Genomic DNA, 27,822 nt, shown 5'->3' on the forward strand with positions numbered 1-27,822 from the left:
TCTCTCACACACACACACACGCGCGCGCGCACACAAAAATAAAAACTCTTTAAAATTCAAAATAAGTTGATTTTTTGCAACTTAGAGAGAGAAAGCAATGATTTGCAAAGTTTCTATCATACAAATGTCAGGGTAGAAATGCCAATTTTAACAATTAAGAATTGCATTGAATTTCATTGCAAGTTTAAAGAGTGAAATACCAAAATAAAATGCTAAGGATTAAAGGGCGATCCTATAAGACTTTTTAACTGTGCAGTTTTTCCCAACACATTTTTTGAGAAATGAGATGGGATGCTACAGAAGAGCAAAATTGATGTTGCATTCTTGGTTGTTCAATTAACCGAAGAAACAGAAAAGATCACAAAGTAAATCCAAATGAAATTACATGAGAGTGAACCAGATTTAAAAGAAGATACAAAAGAGAATGAAAATAATATACACATTTACATATCTTCTGCTTGCATATTCAATTCTCACGGATCAAGTTAGTTGGCTCACTCAAAACATACTTGGGCAATTCATATTTTGCACCTGTAAAAATTGTCAGGCATGCCAGATGAAAATTCAGGACAGAGATAAATAAATGGAAAACTTCTCAAAAGAAAACAAAATGAATGGGTTAAAAAAAGAACTTTAAATTCATGAGAACCCAGAACATAACTAAGGTAGTTTGCGGAAAACTATTCATACAAGAAATAAATTAGAATACAATGTGAAATTTGAGAATGTGGAACATAATTATTCCTCACTATTTCAGCCAATACGGAATACAAAAGGAATAAACATTTCACGGTGAAATTCAAAAATAATTATTCATTGTGTATTTCACAGTAAATTATTACTTGCTTCATAATTTTCTATTATAACTACTCAATTCCTAAAAATAGGCATTTAGCAAACTAAATATGACCAAGATGAGTATCACTAAATTGTATTAAGGTTGTATGGGTAGAAAAATTTTCCACAATAAAGAAAGCAACACGCTGCGGTTTTGGAAAAGGTTTTGGTACTATAAATACTGGAACACAGATAATGTACCTCTTTCATCATAGCAAATTGTCAAATCAGCATTTTGAACAATGACACCGGCGCTCTCCACTATTGCTTGTGCAAGGGCTATGTCAGCTTCTGCTGCAGCTCGCAGTGCATCCCAAATCTCTAGTGTCAACCAAAAAAGTTAAATATACCTCAACTTTATGCACTAAGAGATTCCAAAAAAAAATTTAAAACTTGTTTCTCCTTTCGGCAAAAATGCAAAATCAACAAAATCCAGGAGGATAATAAAAGAATCATTCACCACCTTTTATTCTCATCAAAATAAATGATATCAAAGCAAAATGGACAGGATATCTAATTACCTGACTTCACTAACAAAAAGATCTTCAATGTCCCATCAAAAGTTGAGCTATGATCTTCTAAATGAAGCAACTAATTATGTGGCTATGCAGTGTTAAAAAATTGATGTGGCTTTCTCCCACGACTTATTTATATTGGCATTAATGACTTATTGGAGAAGAGTAATTCGAATGTAGCATGATTGTGCTTTTTTGGAATTCCATCCCAGATTAACCATTTCTCCACTGATTGAAGGCAGAAAGCATGGTTTCGTAACTACAATGCAAGGAAAACAATAACATCTATCATGCATCATCTAGTTCCACATTAGCTTTCCACTTTCTCCCAAATGAGCTATAGGCAGTTTTCGAAGAACACAATCACCAGATGAAGTTTGGCAATGTTTGCTCCATCCAAGGACACTAACTCCAAGGGTGGAGCTAGACTTTTAGTGGGGGATCAAGTTATGTAAGTGCGAAGTAAGCAAACAAGGGTCAACTAGTTATTCAAGAATTTGGGGATAATTAAGGTGCCAACAACCAACCAAAAATTTTATTCAAAGTTCGGGGCTCCTCAACCATAAAAATTTTCTACATTTTAATGAAAAATAAGGTAAAAAATAAGGGCAAAATGTATTTGTCACAATTCACCCCCACCCCAAGAAAAAAGAAAAAAGACGACTAGACTCAGTTGTGCCCAACTTTGAATATTTCAAAAATCATTTCTGCACACCTAGATTTTGATGTTTGAGAAGAAGCAACCACTTGAAATAATGTGAACCTGCATACAGCTTTAACAGAGATTGACTACTACGCAAGGAAACCACTCAACAGAGCAACAGTTATGAAAAGGATTAGCATTCATAAAATTTTGATGAATGACAATGACTTCATCCTCTATCCATAAAAGAAACAGGAGCAACAGTTCAATTATAAGAGAATTAAATCTGAGTAAAGCTCACTCCCATGAGAAATGTAAGGAAATCAACTGCCCGTGCAATCAACTATCCTAGCCATCCATGTTGAGGGCTTCACCAAGGGGCAGGGTCAGCCAGGATTGTCAACTGCACAGACGGTCAAATTATCCTTGCACCCCTCCTACTCCCATTTTAGAATCTATGTACTCTGAATAACTCTGATCACAATGTTTGGGAGATTTGAACTCAAAAGAAACATACTTACAAGGTGCTCCCAAGGCAAGACAATAGATGTTGACATCCAACACTACAAGAGTTCAATAACTTCTAAGAATTACCCACTTACAATTGACAAACATCAATTAAAAACCAGAACTCTTTCAGAAGTTACCCACGCAGCTCCTCATGTGAATCCTGGAAGCCATAAATAAGAGATACAGAGTTGATTGGTACTAAGCATTGGCCAACACTAATAATAATGCCAGAGCCCATAACTAGATTGCATGAAATGTAGATACATCTTCATCATGCATAACTGAACTTTTACAGAAGTAAAATAGCCTTGAAGTTCCAACTTTTGCATACCTTTGACTCCTCATGCCATGGTTTCCAGCAGATGTAGAGAATAGGATGCAGAATGCAAGAAGCAATGCCCAAACACAAGAAGTTAGCACAGAGGCGGGAAGCATAGAGGGCTAGCCCCGGAGGGGTAAGCTGTCTCATCAAATAAAGATGATACTGAGCAGGACATTTTGACTTTGGAGGAACAACTATACCATTCAAACCCTACTTTTAGCAGATGATTTAAAAGGGAGATAGATTCCATATATCATAAATGCAAAGTCTCTACCAAGTGAAAAAAAAAAGTCTCTACCAAGTGAAAGTGCATAGAGGAAGGAAAGACAAGCTCATTTGGACCAAAAGACAGAATAAAACCTTTACTCTGAATTCTTTTCTTTTCATTGATCTTTGAACCCAGCCGCAAAGGTAAATTCCTGGTGAAGTTGATATGGGTCCATACTACATAGAGTACCACCAAAACAAAGCATCCTTACTAGGACATGCAAGAGATAACATCCTAACCTTGAACAGTCTTGAGAAATGAGGGTGGCACACATCTCAAGCAGGTGCTTACTTCTGTTGCAGTGACAAGGAAGAAATAGATTATAGACCACCATCTACAATATTGTGTTTTCACAAGAGCAGTGTGAGTGGATATGCTATCAAACTCCAACGGGTGGATATGCTATCAAACTCCATCTGCAATGGGTGTTTCCAGAATCGTTCCTGGGAATTTTATACAGTCAGGAAATTTCTGGACTTTGGGCAAGTATTATGTGACTCGCAATCCCAATTACAAAACAATGAGTTGTTATGGAGGGAACAGCAGGAATATGTGAAGATTATAAAGCCCTTGTTCAAGGTTATTTATTCTTCCAGCAACACGAAGGCAGTAACAGAGCATATGCAGGAGTTCGTGCATAGTTTAGTACTTAAAAAATTACTCATAAATATGTGCATTTTTTCCTCCTGTTTCTTTTGTTCATGATCCATTATTTTTTATTTTCTGTACATCTGTGCCCACACATTGCTCCTAAATGCGTGCATTTTAATTGTAACTGTTAAGCAAAGTTTAAATCCAAAGAACCTTTCAAGAGAAAAAAAAAAAAAGATAATAATAAAAGGCTTTGCTGAAATTGTTTCTATTTTTGGTTCCTATCTTTCAAAGTATTGTATATGGCCTTTTCTTTCTTATATAAAATTGTCTATGGGATAAACTAACCCGAGTTGATAGTTAATGTGTTGCCCAAGATCAGAAAAGTTGTGTCTTTGCCTTCAAATCTGAGTTGTTGGCTTCAAAATGCCCATGGCTGGATTCCACAACAAAAAGTGGCCAGGACACTCAAAAAACAAATGAGAGTAGGACTGGCAGCATGTTTTTACTAAACAAGCGGTATTAGGAAGTAAACTCAGCAATAGCAACTAGGCTTGCCGTAGCAAACGAAACAAACCAAACTCCTTATATTATAGTTTTCCTTCAGAAACTTAAAAAGGGTTGTGTTCATTTTTATGAGCCAACAGCAAGAGCATCAGAGATATAAATAAGAAAATGATATTTTTCATAGATACAAATGTTTTATTAGATAACAGAAATCCATTAATAACTAAACAGAAGTACAGAAGATGAAGATAAGCATCCCCCAAAAACTACACTACAAAGTGCTCTCCTCCAATTTGTTTGAAGATCAGATAGTATAACCTGCCAAACAATCCAAAAGAATGTTCTGAAATGTGAACATGACCAATACCTTGACCAATGAACCTCACAAAATAAGGTGTTCAGTTTGCTCAACCATCTTACAAGTTACAACAGAATTTTATACTTCAAACTATACTTCTAAGCTCTTAAACTATTACTTGTTTTTGGCTAAAAATGGCCACCCAATTGTGTAGGTAGTTATTTGTAAACAAGCTTTATAATACCTAAAGGAAAGATAAGCATAGTAGGAGCAATAATTAATAAAAATAGACTTCTTTCTGTGCTTGCACACTATTTCATGTGTGTGTGCACTGCATACTTGTACCAAGCGTAAATAAGATTTTTTACCTTGAACTAGCCTCTTTTTTTTTGGGCGGGAGGGAAAGAGTGGGGTGGTGGGTGGGGTGGGGTGAGGGGTGGGGAAGATGATATGTCCTCACAAAAGATCAGAGCCTTCAGAGGATTGATCCTTCATTTGAAACAGTATAAATTAATCAAAAAGATTTAGTCCTCTATAAGAAATCCATTCCCATGGAATCAATAAACGAAAGAAATAAGAGATCAGAAAAAAAAAAAGAATATGTTCTTGTGCAAGTTAGATGAGACCCAAAAATAATAACAAAATAAAAACAATAAATAAAATCTAAATGGAATTAAACAATTGAACAACTGAAACAAGTGCTAAAATTTCAAGAGAAACTCTTCAATGCAATACAGAAAACTAGATAACAAATCCAAGAAATCTCTACTGCATCACATGAGAAATACGAAGCTTTTTTCTTAATAACCAGTAGCATTACATCAATGTAGGACAGACACAAGCAAAAACTATCTTCCAGAATCCAATCATCATCAACACTTGAATGGGTTTCAACAATACACAAAGAACAATCAAAGAATAAGAGTTTCCCATTCTTGTTCCCCATTGTTGAAATGTCTTTCCCTGATGTTCAATCTGTACGACAATAGACACCCCAACCCCCAAAACCAATAAATAAAATAAAATAAAATAAAGGACATTCCTCGACATTCATCCCACCTTAAACTTGAAGAAAAATCAACATAAATCTTCAAGTGCATTTTTCAACTTTCACTGGATTTCACTGCAGATTTTTTTGTCACTCATTACTTTCTTTAATTTGCCTAATGACAACAAAGTGGCTTTTGTTTCCCGTGATGAAATGAATTTCCATCTTTGTTATGATAGAATTGAATGCAAATTAATCATGTTCAGGTTTATACCAGCGAATCTAACTGCTGATGTTGCCTCACATGAAATTACAGCAAGAATCATTAGGGATTGAACAGTACAGGTGAAAAATACCTTTCCTCCCACCATAGTGAGGAGCAGTGTCCCAAAACTCATCACGCATTTTTACAAGCTGAATTCTAGTTATGGGATCAGGATGCTTCCAAGGTTTTGGCTTTCGGATCTTTTTTACAGTCCCTACAAATGATAAAGTCCAAGTATTACGTTAGCATTTAATAGTTAAAATCAAAACATCAATAACTAATCATGTGTTGAACTGTCAAACCACTTATCCAATAATATTAGTTCTTACCACGCAACATAGACAACTTGAAAATTGTTAGTATATATTTAATTCAAGCAAAGAACCTTTCTAACTAAGGAAGTGGCTCATTTTGAATCTCTTCTTGATTTGGTTAGTGACATGTCTGCTGCTTAGGAGTTTCTTTCTCTTCAGATTTCCTTTTTTTCACATTTTTATTCCCTTTTCCTATTAATAGACATATATTTAAAAATTTTTAAAAATTTACAAAAGTCAATGACACCAAACCAACTCACAAAACCATAATTTATAAAAGATGCTTATCGTAGTTCCGTGGATCCATGAATTTCTTTAATACAAAATGAGAGCAAATTAGCCGGCAAATTTCTTAGGTTAAGCCTAACTTTGTCTAAATTGCTGAATTCAACAGTAAATTTGGACTGCATAAGTTTTCAATGAATTAAATTCTTGTCCAAGATTCAGCAATTTCAATTGGATTTCCAAAACACTTCGTCCAAGTATTCCCCCAAAAAAAATATTAACAAGATTCAAACAGCTGTGTTTTATCTTTTCAAACAAAAAAATTCAAAAAAACTCCAAATTACATCGAGAATCTCAAATTCCCAATTCAAATTTTATCCCAAATCAGACTGTGGGTCTGCTCAACTAAAAAATTTGAGAGAAGCGGAGAGAGAGGAGGAAAAAGAGAGCAGCAATCAATCTTGGACTAACAAAGATTGCTCCGACTCAAACACATTCGAGAACCGTACCAGAACATCAAAATCATATATATATATATATATATATATATATATATATATATATGAACTCCCCTGGAAGCTAAAGTCTTGAATCAGATAAGCTACAGAAAACAAGAAATAGCAAGATGAACTCCCACCATCTCCTTTGGCTCGAGAAGATCCAGCACAACCCATCGTCTTATCTTTTACACGAAGAATCCCTAAGCTCCGGTTCTATAAAGCTCAGAAAATCAGCATTGAGAGAAAACTCATGATGGAGCTCCACTGCGCGCAATCAGGAACCTAGTTCCCGGGTAGGGTTCCGGCACTTTTCCCGGCGTCCTGCGGGGATATCGGGGAGGAGTGACGGAGGTCAAAAGGGGTTGCCCCCGAGAAAATGAGCAGGAGAGAGAGAGAGAGAGAGGTGCCTTGGACTAGTGCCGCAATGTGGGTTTTGCTGGGTGTATTCTTCTGCCACAGGTTCGGGTCTCAGCGACTTTGCCAGCCAATCATTAATTAATTATTAATTAATTTTTTATTAATAACTAATAATTTAAATCAATTTTTCATACGTCATTCAAAATTTAAGAATATTAAATAAAGTCAATATATCATATAATTTTTCAGTGAAAAATATTAAAATTTTTCTATAAAATATTGTTATAATTTCTTTATCAATAAAAATAAATATTATTAAATATTATTTTATAAATTTGAACTTTAATGATATTCATAAAAATAACAAATCCTTCAAAAGCATAGGACTAAAGTATTAATATTAATAGTTGCAACAAATGATAATACATTGGTAAAAAAAAAATATAAAATATATTTATTTGAATACTTAATCTTCAATATAATGTATGTATATATGTATTTATCTTTTATGAATTTAAACATACACAAGTCTATTCAATAACAATTATAATTAAATAATTATAAACTAATCAATCTGTACTTAATTTTTCAATCATATTGCATTATTATCATATCAATCAAAAAAAAATTATCTATTGTATCATCTCTATCATTATCTGTAGACATTTTAATATTTATCCTTAAAATGTTAGATTTTTCTTCAATATTTTGCTTATCAATTTTCCAACTTGAATCATGCACTTGATACAACATAACATGTTAGTGTCTATAGTCTTTCGAAATATATTTTACTTCCTATATTAATTTATAATAATTTATATTTTATATACTTAACTTGTTATTTGATTTTAAATTGTTTAATTACTCATGAATTAAAAATGAAACAAATTAAAATTTCAAACTTAAAATTGCAAATATAGTGATTCTTACAAATGATATCATAAAATTATAATTAAAAATAATAATGTTACTAATTCACTACTGCAATGTTAATAATGTTACTGATTGATTACTACGATTTTAATTTTTTACATGTACACATTTTTTAATATTGTGCAAATGCATTAGTTTAATATACACAACACATTATGACATATGCCCGCAATCAAAATAATGTATCATAATATAATATACACTTTGTCATATGTTTTGCCGAACGTCCAACCAATGCACAGAAGTCATGTCCGCATCCGAACTTTACCCTGATCAGTGAGACCCGGAGGCAGAGGACGTTGATCCGTAAGTTTGGTGCCGTCCCAGGGGTCCAAAGGGCTCGTTGGTAGTTGGAGTTCTTATGTAATAAATAAATAAATAAATAAAGTTTGCATGACCTAACATGAATGTACAAATGTTTTTAAATCAAATACTTTCAATTCATGGAAAATCAACTATAAAAATAAAAATTCAGAACTTGAAAGTAGATTTTATTCATCAGGGACTATAGTTTATAAGTATAAAATTCATAGCATAAATAAGAATCTATGATTAGAAAAACAAAATTAATAAAGAATTTATGATTAAAAAAAATTAGTCGTGAGAGATAATTTAGGGGAAAAAATGTAACAAACACGTGAAACTAAAACTTATGAACCCGAAAAGAACAAGAGAGAGAACTTTAACAATGTTTGGTTGTGATAGTTTGATTTTCGTGCATCAAATGAAAAGTTAACCATGAAATTTGAAAAGCATCACATGGTATTGTCAATATTAATAAAATAATAATTAAAATACAATTTAATGTCATGTTAATCACGTTTTAATGTCATGTTAATCATGTTTGTACAAAACAAAGGAAGAAATGTAAAAGAAGTCTACATTGTCATATTTAAATATAATAAAAAATAAAAATAAAACAATGTCACGTACACACCTTGAAAAGGTTCAAAAATCCTCTATTCTAAGTTATTTTTATATATTAGATGAGTCCAATTTTTCACGACTCCAACCACAATACTCCACTAATAATTCAAGCTTTAAGGTTAGTTGGACTCACCAACTAATACTAACCACTGAGTTTACTCGTAGAAAAGATAGGGATTTTACCCACTAGTGCCTCCAAAAAAAGTTCTCCACCGACACAAACCACCATAGTTCAAATTAACTTCATCTTTGTATTTTAAAAGTGTGAAGGATGAGACGAATAGGGAATTGGTTTCTTGTGCTTCCAGTTTTACTCTCGTTCTATCACTATTAGTGTAATAACCCCAAAAAGTGATATAGAAGATTAGTGGAATGATTCTAAAAAAAAATAATAATAATAATAATAATAATAATATTAATATTAATATTAATTAATTAATATGATTTAAAAAAAAAAGAAAAAAATTTAATTAAAATTTATTTTTATTTTATTAATAAAATATATTATTATTAATATTAATTAAATATATTATTATTATTATTCTCTTGAAGCCAGAAGCTTCAGGAGATTCAAACTTTTTCTTTTCTTTTGGTTTTGTTTCTTCTTTCTTCTTCTTCTTCTTCTTCTTCTTCTTCTGCTTTTCTTCTTTTTCCTGTGCGCAGGTCCTCTTTCTCTCTCTCCTCTCATTCTCTCTCCCTCTCTCCTCGATTTCGTGACGAATTTTCGCTCGATTGAAAATTCGAAGATACCACTGGACTCCATTCTCCGCTACTGCAATTCTACTAGAGCGAAGCGGTGGTAGGAGCGGCGTATGTGTATCCCCTAGGGTAAGCAAATTTTCCATTTTTCTTTAATTTTTTGCAAATTATAAGCTCAATTGGCGAACGAACACCACCACGAGAATTTAGGGATGATTCTCTTCAAGTCTAGCGGGACGGAATTCTCGTGGGTGTGTCGGGCCAAAACCCCAAATTTGGGGTACGAGGGTTATTAAAAGACTTATTTTTAATTAAATAGCATTAATTTAGAAATGTTAAAATATTGATCATCTGGAGCTGAAGTAGGATTTCTTGAATTTAGGATCCAGATGAGTGCCGCGGGTGTAATTTTGGGACCCGCAGATAAAATTAAGAAAATTAAGTGAGGCTGTTAAATGTTAGTTTAAATATTAATTTGAGGTATATGGAGCCTAGGGAAGGTTAGATGAGTATTATTTTAGAGAAATAGATTAATTAACCTGGAAAAAATGCAAATTGCAGGAGTTGAATTTCAGGCGCCAAAGGCGTAGGATTTGGGATTCTAACGAAACTCTCAGTAAGTCAGGTAAGGGAAATAAATTATAACAGTCTTTTTATGAAAATTATGGGTTGAAAAATATGTGAAAATGATGTATGTTATTTTACCTGAAATTTATTATGATATAAATATCAGATGAAATTTGTGTGACATATGATTTATATTGAGAAATGTTTAAATTGAGTTAGATGATTCACCCTATGAAATATGTGATACTGAAATGTGTTTTAATATGAGAATTGAAATGTGGGAAAATGATGAAAGTGAAATGTGCAAGAAATGTATTCTCTGAGAAAATGAAGAAATGTGAAATATGGAAACGTGTTTTGAGAAATATTGAGTAATTGTGAAATAAGATATGTATATGATAGTATGAGATGAGATGAATTATGAACTGAGAAAATATCATTTAAATGATAAAATGTGTTGAGAATATTGATATTGAAATGTGAATATGTGAAATGAAAATATTGCAATGTTAATTCTGCAATATGAAAATGAGAAATGTGGAAATACGTGAAATATGAATGATAAAATATCAATACCGCATAATGAATACGGGTATGTGGTGGTAAACCCTATTGGATGGTTATGATATTGAACACGGTACCTTTGCTAGTGGTGTTAGTGCAACCACACGAACTCTTGGAGCGTGTGGCGTGACAGACGACTATGCCATTGTGTAGGGTTGTTGGGCCCCCTAAGTCCGGATCAGGGTTATAGGCTAGTCAGTCATACTACAGACGCGATATGTGATATGATATTTGATCTAACCGGGTCAGCCAACGCCGGTTAGATCCAGCCTTTGGGCCGCACAACCTTGACCATGGGGGGAAGCATGACGTGGATAGAAAGATCCTCAGGATGGCCATGAGTTACAAACGCGACGTTGGTATTTGACACCGTGGATACTCATGAGCCAGAAAGTAAAATGGAAACCAAAAGTAAAAGAATGATAACATTGACTAAAATGATAAATGAAAGAAATAACGGAAATTGAGAAATAAAGAATGTTAAATATGAGAAATGAACTATGTGAGTTAACGACATATATAATTGAGGCGAAGTGAGACTTTCCGCCTTAGGGCTTACTAAGTAAGGTGAGTGCAATGATAGGTATCAGATGTGGTCATATCTGACTGCATAACGTGTTAGGGCAAAGTGAAGTTACCTGTATGGGTGGGTAATCTTCCCTATTCTTAGGAACTTCATAGGTAAAAATGTGTTAGAATGATTGATTTTGAGAAATGATTTTTAAAGCTTATAAAAGCTTGTATTATATATCTATATGATTATGAGAATGTGTATATCAGTATATTTTCTTAAATGAAATGATGATTTGAAAAATAAAGTGTATTATAATTGAACTCATATGACCACACACTGTAAATAATTTATTCCTTCTTACTGAGATGTATCTCACCCAAATTATCTAAATTTTTCAGGGAATAGGGATAGACCAGGTGATAGAGTTCTATGATAGTAGGGAGCTGGAACCCTGATATACAGGGTGAGTTTGGACTAGGGTTGTATTTTTTTTAGGTATGAGATAGTATTGTATATATGTATATATTGATACTCTAGGTATTGTATTCTGACTGATATGTATATATTGTCTTCCTCTGTTAGGTTGAATAATAAAATAACTTTTTTAACTGGTACCCAATGCGGGTTAGGTCGTACGAATGATAGTAGGATTGTTGACGTGACCGATTTGTGAATGTTATGGATGACGTGTGATTATTTATTTATTATTGAGAAAAAAAATTGAACGAAAATCGGGGCGTTACAATTAAAATATGTTTTTCTGGGTTTTGTAATATATATATATATATATATATATATATATGTATATATAAGGGTAAAAAAAAGTGAAACGAATTGTAAAATTATTTGATTTTAGCAAAACCAATTTTTTTTTTATTTACATAGGAACTCTAGCTACCAACGAACCCTTTGGACTCCCTGGTGCAGCACCAAACCTACGGATCAACGTGTTTCGCCCCCAGGTCTCACTGATTAGGGTAAAGTTCGAATGCGGACACGACTTCTGTGCATCAGTTGGACGTTCGCCCAACTCGACTCTCGAGACACATCTCCATTACCATCCACAATCTCCACTAGCTCATAGAGCGAACTCTCACCATCCATGATCCCCGCTGGCTCACAGAGTAAACTCTCACCATCCACAGGTATTGCTGGCTCCATGAGTGTATTTACTTGAAATTGAACTCCTGATGCTCCTTCTTACTTACTGATGTCTTTCCATCACACCATGTCGTAGGGGCTTAGCAAAACCATTTTACCCTTATGTCAAGTGTGCTTTGAACGACATTTTGCATCAAAAATGAAAATCATGTCTATTTAGTGTCAGTTGATATTAACTTGTTTGATTTTCTATTAATCTCATGGTATGATTTGGCTTCGTAACTTTAATCTTTTGCCTAAACTAGTACAAAGTTATACTCATTTGAAGGGACAATAATGCTTTATAAAAAAATTGAGAGCTTAAAGTTCTCACAAAATACTTCAATCGAATAATTTTATAAGAAGAGTTTTGTCCTGCAATAGTACACTAGCAAGGAAGGTTTAGGCAAGCATTTTCCCACATTAGAAAAGTGGGGGGGCCTCTTAACTCTATAAAACATCACCCTTCCCTAATAATAACTATCAAAAAATTTACTAGAAGTTTAGGGTCTATTTAGTTGTGAAAAATAATTTGTATTTTTAATTTTAATTAGTTTTTAAAAAATTACAAAATTTTAATTAATTTTTTACTTTTACAACTTTTGCATGAAATTAATGAATAATAATAAACAATTTTGGTACTATTTTCTTTGTGAAAATAATTTAATTTTTAATTCAAATAATTACAAAAATATTACTTTATTTTAAAAAAATTTTGAATTTACGTAGAAAAGTTTGAAGACATATTCTCATTATTTTTCTAAATTTCTAATTTTTACCTTATGTGTGAGTGTATAAAATTTGGATCTTAAAATTTAATTTGTATGGATTGTGTATATAATTTATTTTAAATCTACACAAATTTAAATTTAAGTCTCAAATTCCATGATTTCGAATGTTACCTTATAAGTTTCGTAAAATTGAAAAATAAATTATTTTTTGTAATTATTTATAAATCTAAAAATAAAAAATAAAAAATTTATTTTTGCATAGTCAATAAAAATAAAAAAATTTATTTTGCACATTTAGACAAACTCTTTACACTCTAATTTTTTAATATAAATATTAAAAATAAAAAAATAAGCTTTTTTTTTTTTTTACAATTCTTTGGAAAAATAAATATTGAAAAACAAAAATATTTTTGAATGGCTTAACGGCCCAAAATAAAATTAGTTTAGAAATCAATTTAAAGATAAATGTAAATAAAATTTGATTCAATAAATATAAAAATATGTATTCGCCATCCAAATTCTCATCGAAGATTAGTGTAATTTTAAAATGTAAAAACAAATTAATTATAAAAATAAAGATACAACCAATTTGTCATTTAATAAATATATAATTATGACCATACAACATTTTTTCATGTGTATAATCAAAAAAATTGAAAATATAAAACAAATCAATTTAGAAGTAAAGATATAATTAAGCATTTTTCATATTTAAAAAAAATAAAATCATAATATTTATTTTTTTGAAAGCATATATGTAGTGACCCAAATAATAGCATTTTAATAATTAAGAGGGAGAGAAATAGAAATAGAAACAGAAACAAAAGGAGGCTGTAGACTACATTGTATTTTGGAGATAATATTAAATAATCAAAATTTCAGAAAATTTGTTAGGCTTCGTTGACGAATACAGGGTTTCGTCGACGAAGGCCTTAAGGATTCCGCCGACGAACACAGGGTTTCGTCGATGAGAAAGTACCGAGAGGGGTTCCGAGACAGCTTGAATTTCCCTGATGAATATAGGTTTTCGTCGACAAATTTAATGAAGAACTCGTCGATGAGATGACGTGTTTCGTCGACGAATCTGGCAGTATATAAGGAGAAAATTTGGGATATTTCTCATGTCTCTCGCTGCTCTCTCCCTCCTACGACTCTCTCTCCCTTCTCTCTTCATTTTCGGCCCCACCAGTCATTGGATCGACGATCCGAAGCTACCACGAAGCTCCTAGCGGAGTTCTCTATGCATCTACTGGAGCGGATCGTCGGGAAATCGAAGTTGGAAATCATCCCAAATTTAGGGTAAGGCTTTTTAGTTTCCTTTTGGCCTTGTGGTAGTTATAGAAAATGATACAAGCAGAAAAATACTGATGTTTAGTTCTGACAAATATTGGTTTTAGGGTGTTTTGTACGAGGCCCTACGGGTATCAGGCTAGAGTACAATAGGGGTTTTTCAGAGATAAGGTAAGGGATATATGCTATGCTAGGAAATTTCTAAATATTATGCAGTATATTTATTTATGAAAATTATGTACTCAAGTATGGTGTGGCTTGAGAATATGTATGTAGTATGGGAGTATGTTTTATGAATTGTAATTTCATGAGTTTATGTATTTCAATGCTATGTTTATGTGAATTACAGTACCATGATTTTACGGATTTTAACACCATGATTATACGAATTACGAATACAGTATTAAGATTACGTAGTTCCAGTATTATGATTTACAGAATTTAAAGCATGCCACGTTTTCTATTACCATAACATTCAAAGTATATAGACAGAGCATTTACAGAATATATAGATAGTTATACAGAGATAGCATCGAGATGCTACAGTTATAGAATGTACAAAAAGATAGCGTTATGGTAATTTTGAAAACATGATGAAAACAGTGAAAGAGTATATATGAATATGTATATAGTATTAGACCCTGTTGGACCATACAGATTACAAAGTACGGTACCGTAGCTACATACAATTTACAATTTACAGAGTGCAATTGCCTATTCAGATAATAGGCTGTAGGTCGATCATATAGTGTCCTTGACGTGGACAGGCTCCCTATCAGATATAGGTGGAGGTGGGCAGATCGATCGAGGGAGTATAGTGATTTACCTGGTCGGCCAGCCAGTGTAGATCCTGCCTGGGGGCCGCACAACCCTGTCATGAGGGGTTAAATCATGACATACAGATAATCACAGGGGAAAGTTTACAGTTATTATTATTATGTATATTCTGATTTACAGAAACAAGGGAATTACTTATGTATGTTAGAAGTGTTTTGAATAGTAACTTAAATACAGATGTGTTAAATGACATGAAAATAGTAATGAATATTATGATTTGTACGGTATTTATAGATCCAGATTTACATGATTATATGCAAACGGATTCTTATGATATGATAACTCATTTGCTACACACTAGTAATAGCATATATTGTCTTATTGAGCGTTGGCTCATCCTAGTGTTGAAACCTTTTTCAAGTGATCCAGGTAGGCGAGCAGATCAGACTCGCAGGTAGAGGGGCGTCTGTAGTGCCCTGACAGCAAAGTGAGTACAGTGGAGGGTTTTTGTTTACCCTAACTAGTTGAGGGTATTTTGGAAAAACAGTGTTATGTGTGTATCTTGGGGAAAATGGTAACACTCTGGTATTGGTTTTTGTATTGTATATAATGGTTTATGGTTATGTTTGTATGACTTCTGCTTCCTGCTGCTTAGGTTAATATCATGGTATCAGAGTATGTTATTTGCTATTATTAAAAAAAAAATTATGTTAATTAAGCAGGTCGTTACAATATAAATAAAGATACATTTCTTAATTTTTGAAAATTGAAGTAAAGATAAAATTATATCTGATTTTTTTATAAAAAAAAATAGGTATTATTCTTCAGTTTTCTTATTTCAAAATTATCAAAAAAAAAACTTGATATATTAATTTTGAAATTATTTTTAAATAATTTTAAAAATAAAAAATTACATTCACATTTTCAAAATTGAAGTCCCAATTTTCATTTTAATTTTTAAAAATTTTGATTGACTAATGTTTGCATTCTTTTAATTTTAAAGGAATTTTCAATTTGACACTAGCAGACTTCAAAATAAGAGATGGTAGACAGGTTCTAAAAATAAATATGAATCATGTGGCATGATCAACAATAGACAATTTCTTCCTCTTTGATAATGAAATCAACATTTAGGTGCTAGCAACAATGATTAGGGAAAATGTAATAGTAAGTTTGCATAATATTTAAGTATATAACCTAGCTATTTTACATTATAATCGATGACTAAATTATATTGAATCTCTATTAATTAAGACACTTAATACCTCAATTAACTTGTTCTATAAGCTAATTTTTTTTTTAAAAAAAAATGCATGTTAAATAGTTTTTTATGTTGCATTTCATTATGGTAATTTTTATTTCACACACATTGCAGTATATTTTCTTGGCCCTTTAAAAAAATTTGTTATAATCCTTTTTCCTAAATGCATAAACCTGCACGAAATATTCGGAATAAATAGAATTAACGGTGATTGATTTTTCAATTCTTAAAATCAACTAAAAGCATGCATCAATTAGAATCAAAATTTGTATAATAAACATTTGTACTGAAGGGAAAAAATATGTAATATATGATGCAAAAGTTAAAGAACTGCATACCACATTTAAATATATTTAATATATGTACATCAGTTATTCGATAAATTATATCCAATAACTTGACACAAAATAGACTTAGAAGACACTACTTGATGGCACACGTTCAACTATAATTCAATTTAAGGTTGAAAAAAAACTATGATTTAGAAATTCAGTCAAATAATATTGATATATAGAAAAGATTAACTTTCAAAATAAAACTTTAGAATTCATTTTAAAATAAATAAATTTTATAAATTTTAATTAATTAAATTTTATAATTTTTTATTTTTTAATATATTATTTGAAAATTTTCTAATTAAGGAATTAAAATTTTATTTAAAAAAATTGGGTCTTCCTATTATAAGTCTAGTCAGATTTGATAAGCTTGCAAATGAATTTCACGAATAAAAGTAATAATTAATTTTCTATAAAAAATATATTTTTTCAATATAAATATTAATTTGAGTTCACATTTTAACTTGTACTACCTTGAGCACATGATTTTCTTTGCAAATGAATTCACTTAAGAACTTACTTGTAAATGAAGCAAATTTCTTCTCTCTCTCTCTCTCTCTCTCTCTCTCTCTCTCTCTCTCTCTCTCTCTCTCTCTCTCTCTCTCTCTTTTACATTCCAAACATAGTTCTAATTAATTGAATTTCATAAATATTTTTGAAATACTTATATGTGTGTTTTAGTTTTGTGTTATGTGATTTTTTACGTGTAAATCAATGATATTTTTTTAAAAAATATTTTATTAACAAAAAAAAAAGTAATATTTATTTTAATTATTAAGTTGGGCATGTGCAATAACAAAAGATAGCAAGACATTGGATCAAAATTCAATTATGGGCATATATGTGAAACAATTATGTGTTGTGGATTGTCTAATAAGGAGATGCCCTATTTAAAAGTGATTGGTTATTTTGGATTATAATGAGTTTTAATGTATCTGAAACTGTTGTAAACCTTTAATGTGTAGATACTTTAATAGTTATTTCCATTTAATATGATGGGTGAAAACGAAAATACACATATATGGCCAACGGTTATATATATAGTGATTATGGTTCTCAGATCACACGAACGGTTCTATAATTTCTCTTTTGTTATCTCATCGCCAAAAGAGAATACAGAGAACGCAGAAGGAATTCTCTGAACATTACGTATTGATTTGGAAAGCCATCCACACGACTCGGCATATTTTAAAACGCTATGGATTCAGGTATGCTTCTGCATTCAGTTTAATGTTCTTGATGATTTGACATGACTGATTCTGATATGATGATGGTTCTCATCAATTAAACAAATACTTTTTAACTTCTTACAAGACCTACCCCACTAGTGCCTCTAAAGAGTTTCTCAATAATTCAAACTTTTCGCTAAAGTCCTTTGAATAATTGAAACTTCTTGCTATCAAGGTCAATTATAATATGAGACTTATCCATCCAATTGTTTAGGTTCACGATATCAGGTCTTCATGAACTTCAAACCTATTGAAGTCTGTCTGTTTTCATCTATAAATAGATCATATTTGTATGTAAGAAGTCTCTTTCAAATTAGTGTTTTTTGACAATGAATGTTTTGAAAGCCTTTGTGAAAGGAGTCTGTGTTAAAGTTTTTACATTCTCTCACTATAAGTATAATTATTCAATCTTTCGTAAAAATACTTTGCTAAGAAAGTATATTCAACCTTTGTTTCATGTTAATTTTCTTGTCTTTTATTTTTAAAATTTTGTTTAAAACCTTTACTATGTACTTGGGTTGTGTTGGTATCAAAGTCATTTAGTGCTATTATCTTTTTTATTTACTCAATTAAATCTTTTAATGAGATTTGCTTTGGTTTATCTTAGCCTTAACCTTATCAATCTTATTCATTTCTAAACAGTGTTTAACCCTATTATTGGTGTCAAGCATTAGTCAGCTAGTTAAATATGTTAGTTAGCTTGTTGTTGGTGTTTGGGTGGTCACGGTGGTGGTCCCATTTGAGGCATTGGGTCAACATTAATTGTTTATTGAATAATTTATAAGAAAATTAAAATTAGCAAATTAATTAAATATTTATTAAAGGTTCTACAAGTAAGAGTAGGGATAACGATATTGAAATATTCAAAGACAAATTGAAACTCAAGAATTCAATCAAAGTGTAATGATCTGAAGAATAATGGTATTTAAATAATAAAGAGGTAGGGAAATGGAAACAGAAACAGAAGGAGGTAGCAGACTTCGTCGATGAACGTGAAGTGTTCGTCGATGACATTGTACTTTGAGAGTAATAACAGAGGAATTTAATCAAGGACTCGCTAATGAATACAAGGGAGTTGTTGACGAGGACAACATAGGGTCTCATCGACAAGGGTGTGTTTCGTCGACGAGAAGATATTGAGAGGTTTTGGGGGCAACTTTGAATTTCATCGATGAAGGGAAGAACTCGTCGACGAATTTACTATTGACCTCGTCAACGAGGTGACGTGACTCGTCGACGAAGCCACTAGTATAAATAGTGTAAAACTCGGTTTTAACACAGAAGAAAATCAGAAATCACTCCCTCTCTCTCTCTCTCCCTACGGTTTCTCTCTCCTCTCTCTTCGATTTTGGCTCTATCGTTCGTTGGATCGACGATCTGAGGCCACCACGACGCTTTTGGGAAGTTCTCTCAAAATCTGCTGGAGTGGATCGTTGGTGGAAGCAAGTTGAAATTCATCCCTAAGTTGAGGTAAGACATTTTATTTAGAATTTGGGTTTTCCGTAGTTATAGGAAATGTTTTGCACCAGAAAATACTGAAGTTTAGTTTTGGGATTTGTTGAATTCAGGGTGTTGAATGAGGAACCCTGCGGGTGCAGGACGAGCGTTTTTAGGGGGTTTTCTCAGTGTCAGGTGAGGGAATAAATTAAAGCAGTTATTTTCCATGCAATTTATTATTATTTATCAGCAAATTAATTTTCAGGAAAACATGTATTATATTGATATATTATGGTAAAAATGCATATTGGGAAAATACTGCTGTTATATAGAAAATGCGATTTTAGAATGAAATGTATGAATTTACTTAGTTTTGTGTGACATGAATATTACTTTCATGAAAAGTATTATGATATGGCAATTTTATGAATAAACATGTTTTCAGGAATTATGAAATAATGCAGTATATGATAATTTTGAAGTATATGATAAATGACTTATTTACTCAGAATGATATGTATGAGATTTTCGGCACAAGGCCGTGTATGTTATATGTTTTCGGCGCGAGGCTGTATTTACGAAATGTTCGGTGTGAGGCCGTATTTATGCAATGTTCGGTGCGAGACCGTATTTATGAAATATTTGGCGCGAGGCCGTATTTACAAAATGTTCGACACGAGGCCATATTTATGAAAGTATAGAAATGCTATCAATCCATTTATGTTAAATGCTATATTATCATGTACTAAATGTTATCATAACCCGGATGTTAGTTTAGTTCAGTATAGGAGCACAGTACCGTAGCTTATAGATCAGATATCTATGTTCAGATTGGTGCTAACCACCTTACGAGAGGGTGGGAGATGGATAGTCGATGTAGCTTTCAGTGTAGAGTTGTAGATGTCCACCTGGTAGTCAGGACCAGGGTGTGGTGGGCCCATCATACTTACAGAAATTTTTGACTTGACAGTGTTCGACCAGCCATTGTCGGGTCCCGCCTTCGGGCTGCACAACCCGTCATGGTGGGTAATACATGACATCAGCTAGCTATTCATCTTAGGTATGTTTTCAGTATTATCAGTTATAACAGACATTTTATGAACGATATGATTTATTAGAAAATACGAAAGTATATGATGGTCCAGTATGTTATGATGAATGTTTACAGATATATGAAATGTACTATATATGTATAATTACATTAAATATTCATGTTATCACACAACTGTGTTTTTTATTTTGCCTTACTGAGAAGTGTCTCACCCTCGAACATTAAATGATTTTCAGGAAACCTAGAAAGACCAGCGGAGTGTGGCTTCCATTGAGTTTATTGAGTTACCCCGCTAGGAGGGTAAGTATTGCGTTAGGATCAACTATTTTTGTTGTAGGATCCTAGGAAATACTTTTTGGTGTTTTTGGGTATTTTGGAGATTGTATATAAATACAGAACGTGATGGTTTATAGTTAACTCTGGTATTATGTATTTTATGGTTTTGAAAATATAATTTATATTTACTGCTGCTTAGGTTCCGCTATGAATGACTAGTGTCCCCATTACTCACGGGTTTGGGTTGACTTATTTTTTTTTATTTTACTTCTATTATATGAGTAGATAAGCAGGTCGTTACAGTTTGGTATCAGAGTCTAGGATACGAGGTTTTGTAGACTCTAGAATGTAGCCGTAATAATACCAGAGTATAGGAGAAGGGAATTTGAGGTCTAGTTTTGTAGTCTAGATGCAGGACTTCCGTGGTGGTTTGTGTGATTTTCCTGGGGTGACGATTTTAGGAAAGTCATGGTAAACTATCGTTGGGTTGGGTATCTAGGTTGCAGGATTGAACCTTGAATTAAGATCAGGAGTGATAAATTAATTAGGAGAATATATTATATGAGTTGGATGATATGTATAGTGAAGGGGTTCTTAGTTAAGTTACTTGTTTTTCAGGATGGACCTTGGTTGTAGTAGTGCCCACGCTAGTGGGAATGAGGGTGTGGGACCCTCAAGCACTGCGGGCGGTGATTCAGATGTAGTTTTGCACAGCGTGGCATAGCAAGTCATGGCCGAAATTGCCAGAAGCTCAAGGGAACAGGGGGGTCCATCAGCAGGCCACGGTAGCTTGATCGAGAAATTCATTAAGATGAATCCTCCGACTTTCTCAAGAGGAACATATCCTGCAGTCGCTGAAAACTGGGTGCAGGAGATCGAGAAAGTGTTTGCAGTACTGTAGTGTTTGGAGGAGCAGAGGGTGCTATATACTACCTATAGACTGATTGGGGAGGCCAAGAGATGGTGGTTGGCAGTGAAACTTTTAGAGCAGCAGAGGACAGTACCCGTGGAGATGACATGGGAGCGGTTTAAAGAGACATTTTTCGATAGGTATTTTCTAGCCTCGTCTAGGGAAGCGAATATTGAGGAGTTCCTAAATCTAAAGTAGGGACAGCAAACTGTACAGCAGTACGCAGCGAGGTTCATCAAATTGTCTCACTTCGCCCCATATATTATACTAGATGAAGCAAAGAAGGTACGACAGTTTGAGAGAGGCCTCAAGAGAGAAATTTATGAGCAGTTGTTGATATTGAAGTTGCAAGATTTTGCTGAGCTGGTGGATAGAGTCACTATAGTAAAGATTGGGGAGTGGTTAGAGGCTGAGGAGCAGAGGCAGAAGAAGAGATCCAAACCTTCTGGTTCCCAGCAGGGAGTCGGTCGTGGTTCGTGGAAGAGACGTGGCTACTACAGAGATCGGAGGCAGGAGACCGGGAATCGCGGTTTTCAGGGTGTGCAGCCATCTCCAGCTTACCCGTTTTGAGGAAAGAGACACTTGGGGGAGTGTCGTGCAAGGCGAGGTGTCTACTACTGGTGTGGGGAGCCAAGGCATATGATGAGGGATTTTTAGGCTTATATTGGTGTTGCTCCTGCTCCTAGACCTGCTCGAGGAGGCTACCAAGTGCCACGTGGAGGCCAGCAGCGGAATATGGCCCTAGCTAGGGTTTTGGCTTTGACGTCGGGTGATGCTGAGACAGCCGACGACGTGGTGACACGTACGGTTAATATGTTTTCATTTAAAGTTATAGCACTATTTGACTCTGGGGCCACACACTCGTTTGTATCTGTGGGGTGCATTAAATTGTGTAGGGCTAAAACACAGTTACTAGATGTTGAATTGTTAGTGGCTACACCGACTGGGTCAGCAGTGAGGTGTAGTAGAATACTTCGTGGTTGTTCAGTTGATATTCAGGGAAGAATTCTATCTGCCGATTTGGTAGTGTTGGACATGCATGGGTTTGATATCATCTTTGGCATGGATTGGCTAGCAGCTAATTCTGCCATTATAGATTGTCGTGCAAGAAAAGTGATATTCAGACCTCCAGGGAAATCAGAATTCAGATTTACAGGGTCACGAGTGCAGTCTCTACCTCAGATGGTCTCAGCTGTACAAGCGAGGAAACTACTCCAGAGTGGTTGTCAGGGATTTGTGGCCTTCATAAAGGAAACAACAGGGAATGAAGTGAAGCTCATCAGTACGCCAGTAGTAAAGGAGTTTACCGATGTGTTTCCAGATGAATTACCGGGTTTGCCACCTGATCGTAAGGTAGATTTCTCTATTGATCTACTTCCAGGTACAGCGCCGATCTTTAAAGCACTATATCGAATGGTGCTGGCAGAGTTGGAAGAATTAAAAGATTAGTTGCAGGATTTACTTGATAAGGGCTTCATACATTGTAGTGTATCTTCATGGGGAGCTATAGTATTATTTGTGAAAAAAAAAAATGGGTCTATGAGAATATGTATAGATTACAGGGAGATTAATAAAGTGACCATCAAGAACAAGTATTGTAACGACCTGCTCCTTTTTCATATATATATATATATATATATATATATATATATTTAATAAATAAATTATCATCACATCATACACTCCAACTCAGCAGGTCACAATCCACCTGAGCCCGTGGGCACCAGGGATATATCAAAACATAAAGCAGAAGGCCTAGCAGCAGAAAATATACAACCATGTACATCTCAATACCATATACCACAATATACTAGAGTTACTACAATCACTGTATTTTCTTATATACATCCCAAAAATAAAAATTAGGGACATTTCCCACAAAATCTAACTGTCCCTACAAAACTTACCCTTCAAAAAGGGCAGATAGACCGTACTATATCAGCAGGGCTTTTCTCGCTCTTCTATCCTGGGCTCCTGAAAAGTTAATAAGATTTAGGGGTGAGACACCTCTCAGTAAGGGAAATAAACTAATACCAGTGTGTGGCAACATGAGTATTATGTGTTCTACATATACCATACATAACATATTCAATACTGTTTATCAAATCTGGGAAAACATATATATATATATATATATATATATATATATATATCAACACATAGCAGAATATACTGCATTTTTATAAACATATCTCATCTCATACACTAATAATAACATAAAACAATCCTGGTAGGTTAGCTGGCTATTGTCATGTATTACCCCCACATGACTGGGTTGTGTGGCCCGAAGGCGGGACCTGACAATGGTTGGCCGACCACTGTCAAGTTAAACAGTAGTCTGTAGGTCCGATGGGTCTACCTAGACTGGTCCGTACACCAGGGCTGATAACAGCACACTTCTTGAAAATAATCACATCGACCATCCAATCTCACACCACTCCGTACAGCGGCGTTAACACAAATATCATGATCACGAAGACCATGGACACATAGCAACGGTACCGTGTAAGTGCTAGCCTAGACCAAGCCAACCAGGTTCTGATATCATATACATATACTAAAATCATGATACATGGATATCTCATATCAATAATTATCAAATCAATCATATCATTTTTCACATATACATATTTCATGAAAATCATCGGCCCGTACGCCGAAATTACACATTTTATCATAGCTCGGCCCGTACGCCGGCAAATCACGTAGCACAGCCCGTACGCTGGCAAATCTCATCCGCATAGCACAACTCGTATGCTAGAAAATCACACATATATATATATATATATATATAAAATATCTCGACCCGTACGCCACTTTTCCATCATAGAAATCCATATCGTCCCCATTCCCAAAAAAAACAGTAGTTCACAACATTTTTTATACTCATGCCACACTAAACAAATTTTCCACGTATTCAACATATCATCATTTAAACAGTATTTTCCAAATATAAATCATATATATAAATATATTTATTTTTCCTGAAACCAGATGCTACATATATATACATGCATTTTCTCAAAACAAAACTAGCTTAGTTTATCCCCTTACCTGATTCCTGAAAAACCCCTAAGAAAATCTTCCCCGTACTCACAAGGTTCTCAACTCAACACTCTGAAAATGAAAACTCGCAGAATTAAAGTTCAGTATTTTCGTACGTACAACATTTTCTATAACTACCACTAAGTCAAATTCGACTTAAAAAGTGTTACCTCAACTTAGGGATGATTCCCAACGTTCCCAATCAACACCCTAGAACTGAAAATTTCCAGTATTAAAGTTCAATATTTTTACACGTATATCACTTTCTTCAATTGTCAAAAATCCAAATATTAAATATAAAGCCTTACCTTGGATTTGGGATGAAATCTAACTTCGTTTCCCTAACGATCCGCTCTGGCAGACTTGTAGAGAACTTCGCCAGGAGCGTCGTGGTGGCTTCGGTTTGTCGATCCGGCATAAAACTAGCCCGGAATCGAAGAGAGAGAGAGTCGTAGGAGAGAGAGAGAGAGAGAGAGAGAGAGAGAGTGTGTGTGTGTGTGAGAGTGCACTGGCCGCAATATAGAAAGAATCCAATTCAAATTGGATTTTTTTTTTTTTTGACTTTTCAAAACTTCTTGAAGAAGCTTGTGTATTATATATATATATATATATAATATCATAGTTACTTATATATATATATATATATATACATTTTTTTTTGTCCTTATCACACTATTCATTTTACTTGTTTATTTTAATTAATTAATTTTATTTTATTATTTTATTATTTATTTATTTATTATTTTCATCATTTATTTATTTATTTATTTTTTTTTTCCCGGTTACTACAAGTATCCTCTACCCCGTATTGATGACTTATTCGATCAGCTCCAGGGTGTTAAGGTATATTCTAAAATTGACCTCAGATCAGGCTACCATCAGGTAAAGGTGAGAGCAGAGGATGTATCGAAGACGACCTTCAGGACCAAGTATGAGCATTTCGAATTTCTTGTTATGTCATTTGGCCTAAAGAATGCTCCTGCGATATTTATAGATTTGATGAATAGGATCTTTCATCTATATTTAGATCAGTTTGTGGTTATTTTTATTGATGATGTACTGGTTTATTCAAGGAGCTATGAGGAGTACGAGATACATTTGAGGTAGGTTTTGCAGATGCTCAAGGAGAAGAAGTTGTATGCAAAGTTTAGTAAATGTGACTTCTGGCTTGATAAAGTTGTATTTTTGGGGTAGGTTATCTCAGGAGACGAAATTTCTGTGGATCCTAGTAAGATTGAGGCGGTAGTGAGTTGGGCTAGACTGAGGAACGTCCAGAAGATCAAGAGTTTCTTGGGGTTAGCTGGTTATTATCGTCATTTCGTTGAGGGATTCTCAGCTTTCTCAGGACCTCTAACACGACTAACTAGGAAGAATGCCAGATTTGAGTGGGATGACAGCTATGAGCAGAGTTTTCAAGAATTGAAGCAAAGGCTAGTCACAACGCCTACATTGATCATCCCATCAGGGGGTGAGAGTTATACTATCTACAGTGATGCGTCTTTGAAGGGATCTGACTATGTGCTGATGCATCATGGCAGGGTGGTGGCGTATGTGTCTAGACAGTTGAAAGAATATGAAAAGAACTACCCTACCCATGATCTTGAATTGGTTGCAGTGGTATACTCATTGAAAATTTGGAGGCATTACCTGTATGGCAAGCAATGTGAGATTTTCTCCGACCACAAGAGTTTAAAATATTTATTCACTCAAAATGAATTGAATATAAGACAGAGAAGGTGGTTAGAGTTGATTAAAGATTTCGATTGTATCATCAGTTATCACCTAGGAAAATCAAATGTGGTAGCTGATGCGTTGAGCAGGAAGTCTGCAAGATCAGCGTTGGTAGCTATGGAGATCCAATATCCAATCATGATGGATCTGGAGAGACTCGACATAGAATTGGTAGAAAGTGATCCTCTAGTATGTATCGCCAGTTTAGTGGTACAGCCTACTCTGCAGGAAAGAATTAAAGTTGCTCAGAGGGAAGATCCAGAATTAGCAGAGGTGATAGATAGAGTACAGACTGGTCAGGGAGAGAAATTCTACATCACAGATGATGGAGCCTTACGGTTCTGTTCCAGATTGTGTGTTCCTGCTGATGCAGACATCAGGAAGACTATTTTGGAGAAGGCTCACAAACCTTTGTATACAGTTCATCCTGGCAATACGAAAATGTACAGGGATCTGTGAGAGTTTTATTGGTGGAGTGGTATAAAGAGAGATATTGTCGAGTATATAGCCAGTAATTGACGTGCTAGCAGGTAAAAGTTAAGCACTAGAGGCCAGCAGGTTAATTGCAGCCGTTATTTATCCCAAAGTGGAAGTGAGATCATATATCCGTAGATTTTGTCTCGGGGCTTCCGTCAACATCGCATGGTTAGAATGCTATTTGGGTGAGAGTAGATCGGTTGATTAAGACCGCCCATATCCTCCCTATCAAGATTGGTTATTCCCTCAACCGTTTAGCAGAGATTTATGTTCGGGAGATAGTTCGTTCTCATGGAGTGCCCGTATCTATTGTGTCAGATTGAGACCCACGTTTTACGTCACGGTTCTGGAGAAGCTTGCAGGAAGCTTTAGGGTCTCAGGTATCATTTAGCACGATATTCCATCCTTATTCAGACGGGCAGACTGAGAGGACGATACAAATACTAGAAGATATGTTCCGAGCATGTGTATTAGATTTTGGGGGTAGTTGGACTCAGTTCATACTGCTGATGGAATTTGCGTATAATAACAAGTTTCAGGCCAGCATTGGCATGGCACCGTTTAAGGCACTATACGATAGAAGATGTCGATCTTCTTTGTATTAGGACGAGATGGGTGAGCAGCGAGTTGTGAGACCAGAGCTGGTACAGTAGGTGTACGATAAAGTTCGGCTCATCAAGGATAGAATCAGTATAGCTCAGAATTGACAGAAGAGTTATGCCAACAATCACAGCAAGAATTTGGAGTTCGATGTGGGTGATCATGTATTTTTGAAGATAGATCCATTA

At 34.1% G+C, this 27,822-nt stretch overlaps 1 protein-coding gene across 1 annotated transcript; it reads right to left on the minus strand.

Moving 5' to 3' along the window:
* Window positions 1-310: 310 nt before the first annotated feature.
* Window positions 311-7,241, minus strand: LOC131151171 (uncharacterized). Its single transcript, XM_058102424.1, has 4 exons — window positions 6,921-7,241; window positions 5,836-5,958; window positions 1,039-1,158; window positions 311-531 (listed from the first exon to the last, which is right to left on the minus strand). The coding sequence occupies exons 1-4, from the start codon at window positions 6,955-6,957 to the stop codon at window positions 467-469; spliced, it is 345 nt and encodes a 114-aa protein (XP_057958407.1). The 5' UTR covers window positions 6,958-7,241; the 3' UTR covers window positions 311-466.
* Between the last annotated feature and the right edge of the window lie 20,581 nt (window positions 7,242-27,822).

The sequence above is a fragment of the Malania oleifera genome, chromosome 1, assembly GCF_029873635.1.
Source record: "Malania oleifera isolate guangnan ecotype guangnan chromosome 1, ASM2987363v1, whole genome shotgun sequence".
NCBI classification, from domain to species: Eukaryota; Viridiplantae; Streptophyta; class Magnoliopsida; order Santalales; family Ximeniaceae; genus Malania; species Malania oleifera.

Excerpts from the sequence above, each read along its gene's own strand:
- LOC131151171 (XM_058102424.1), bottom strand. The coding sequence starts at position 6,957 with ATGGGTTGTGCTGGATCTTCTCGAGCCAAAGGAGATG. Across the intron at positions 5,959-6,920 it reads TTCTCGAGCCAAAGGAGATG|GGACTGTAAAAAAGATCCGA; the intron begins GTGGGAGTTCAT and ends TATCATTTGTAG. Across the intron at positions 532-1,038 it reads AATTTGCTATGATGAAAGAG|GTGCAAAATATGAATTGCCC; the intron begins GTACATTATCTG and ends CAATTTTTACAG.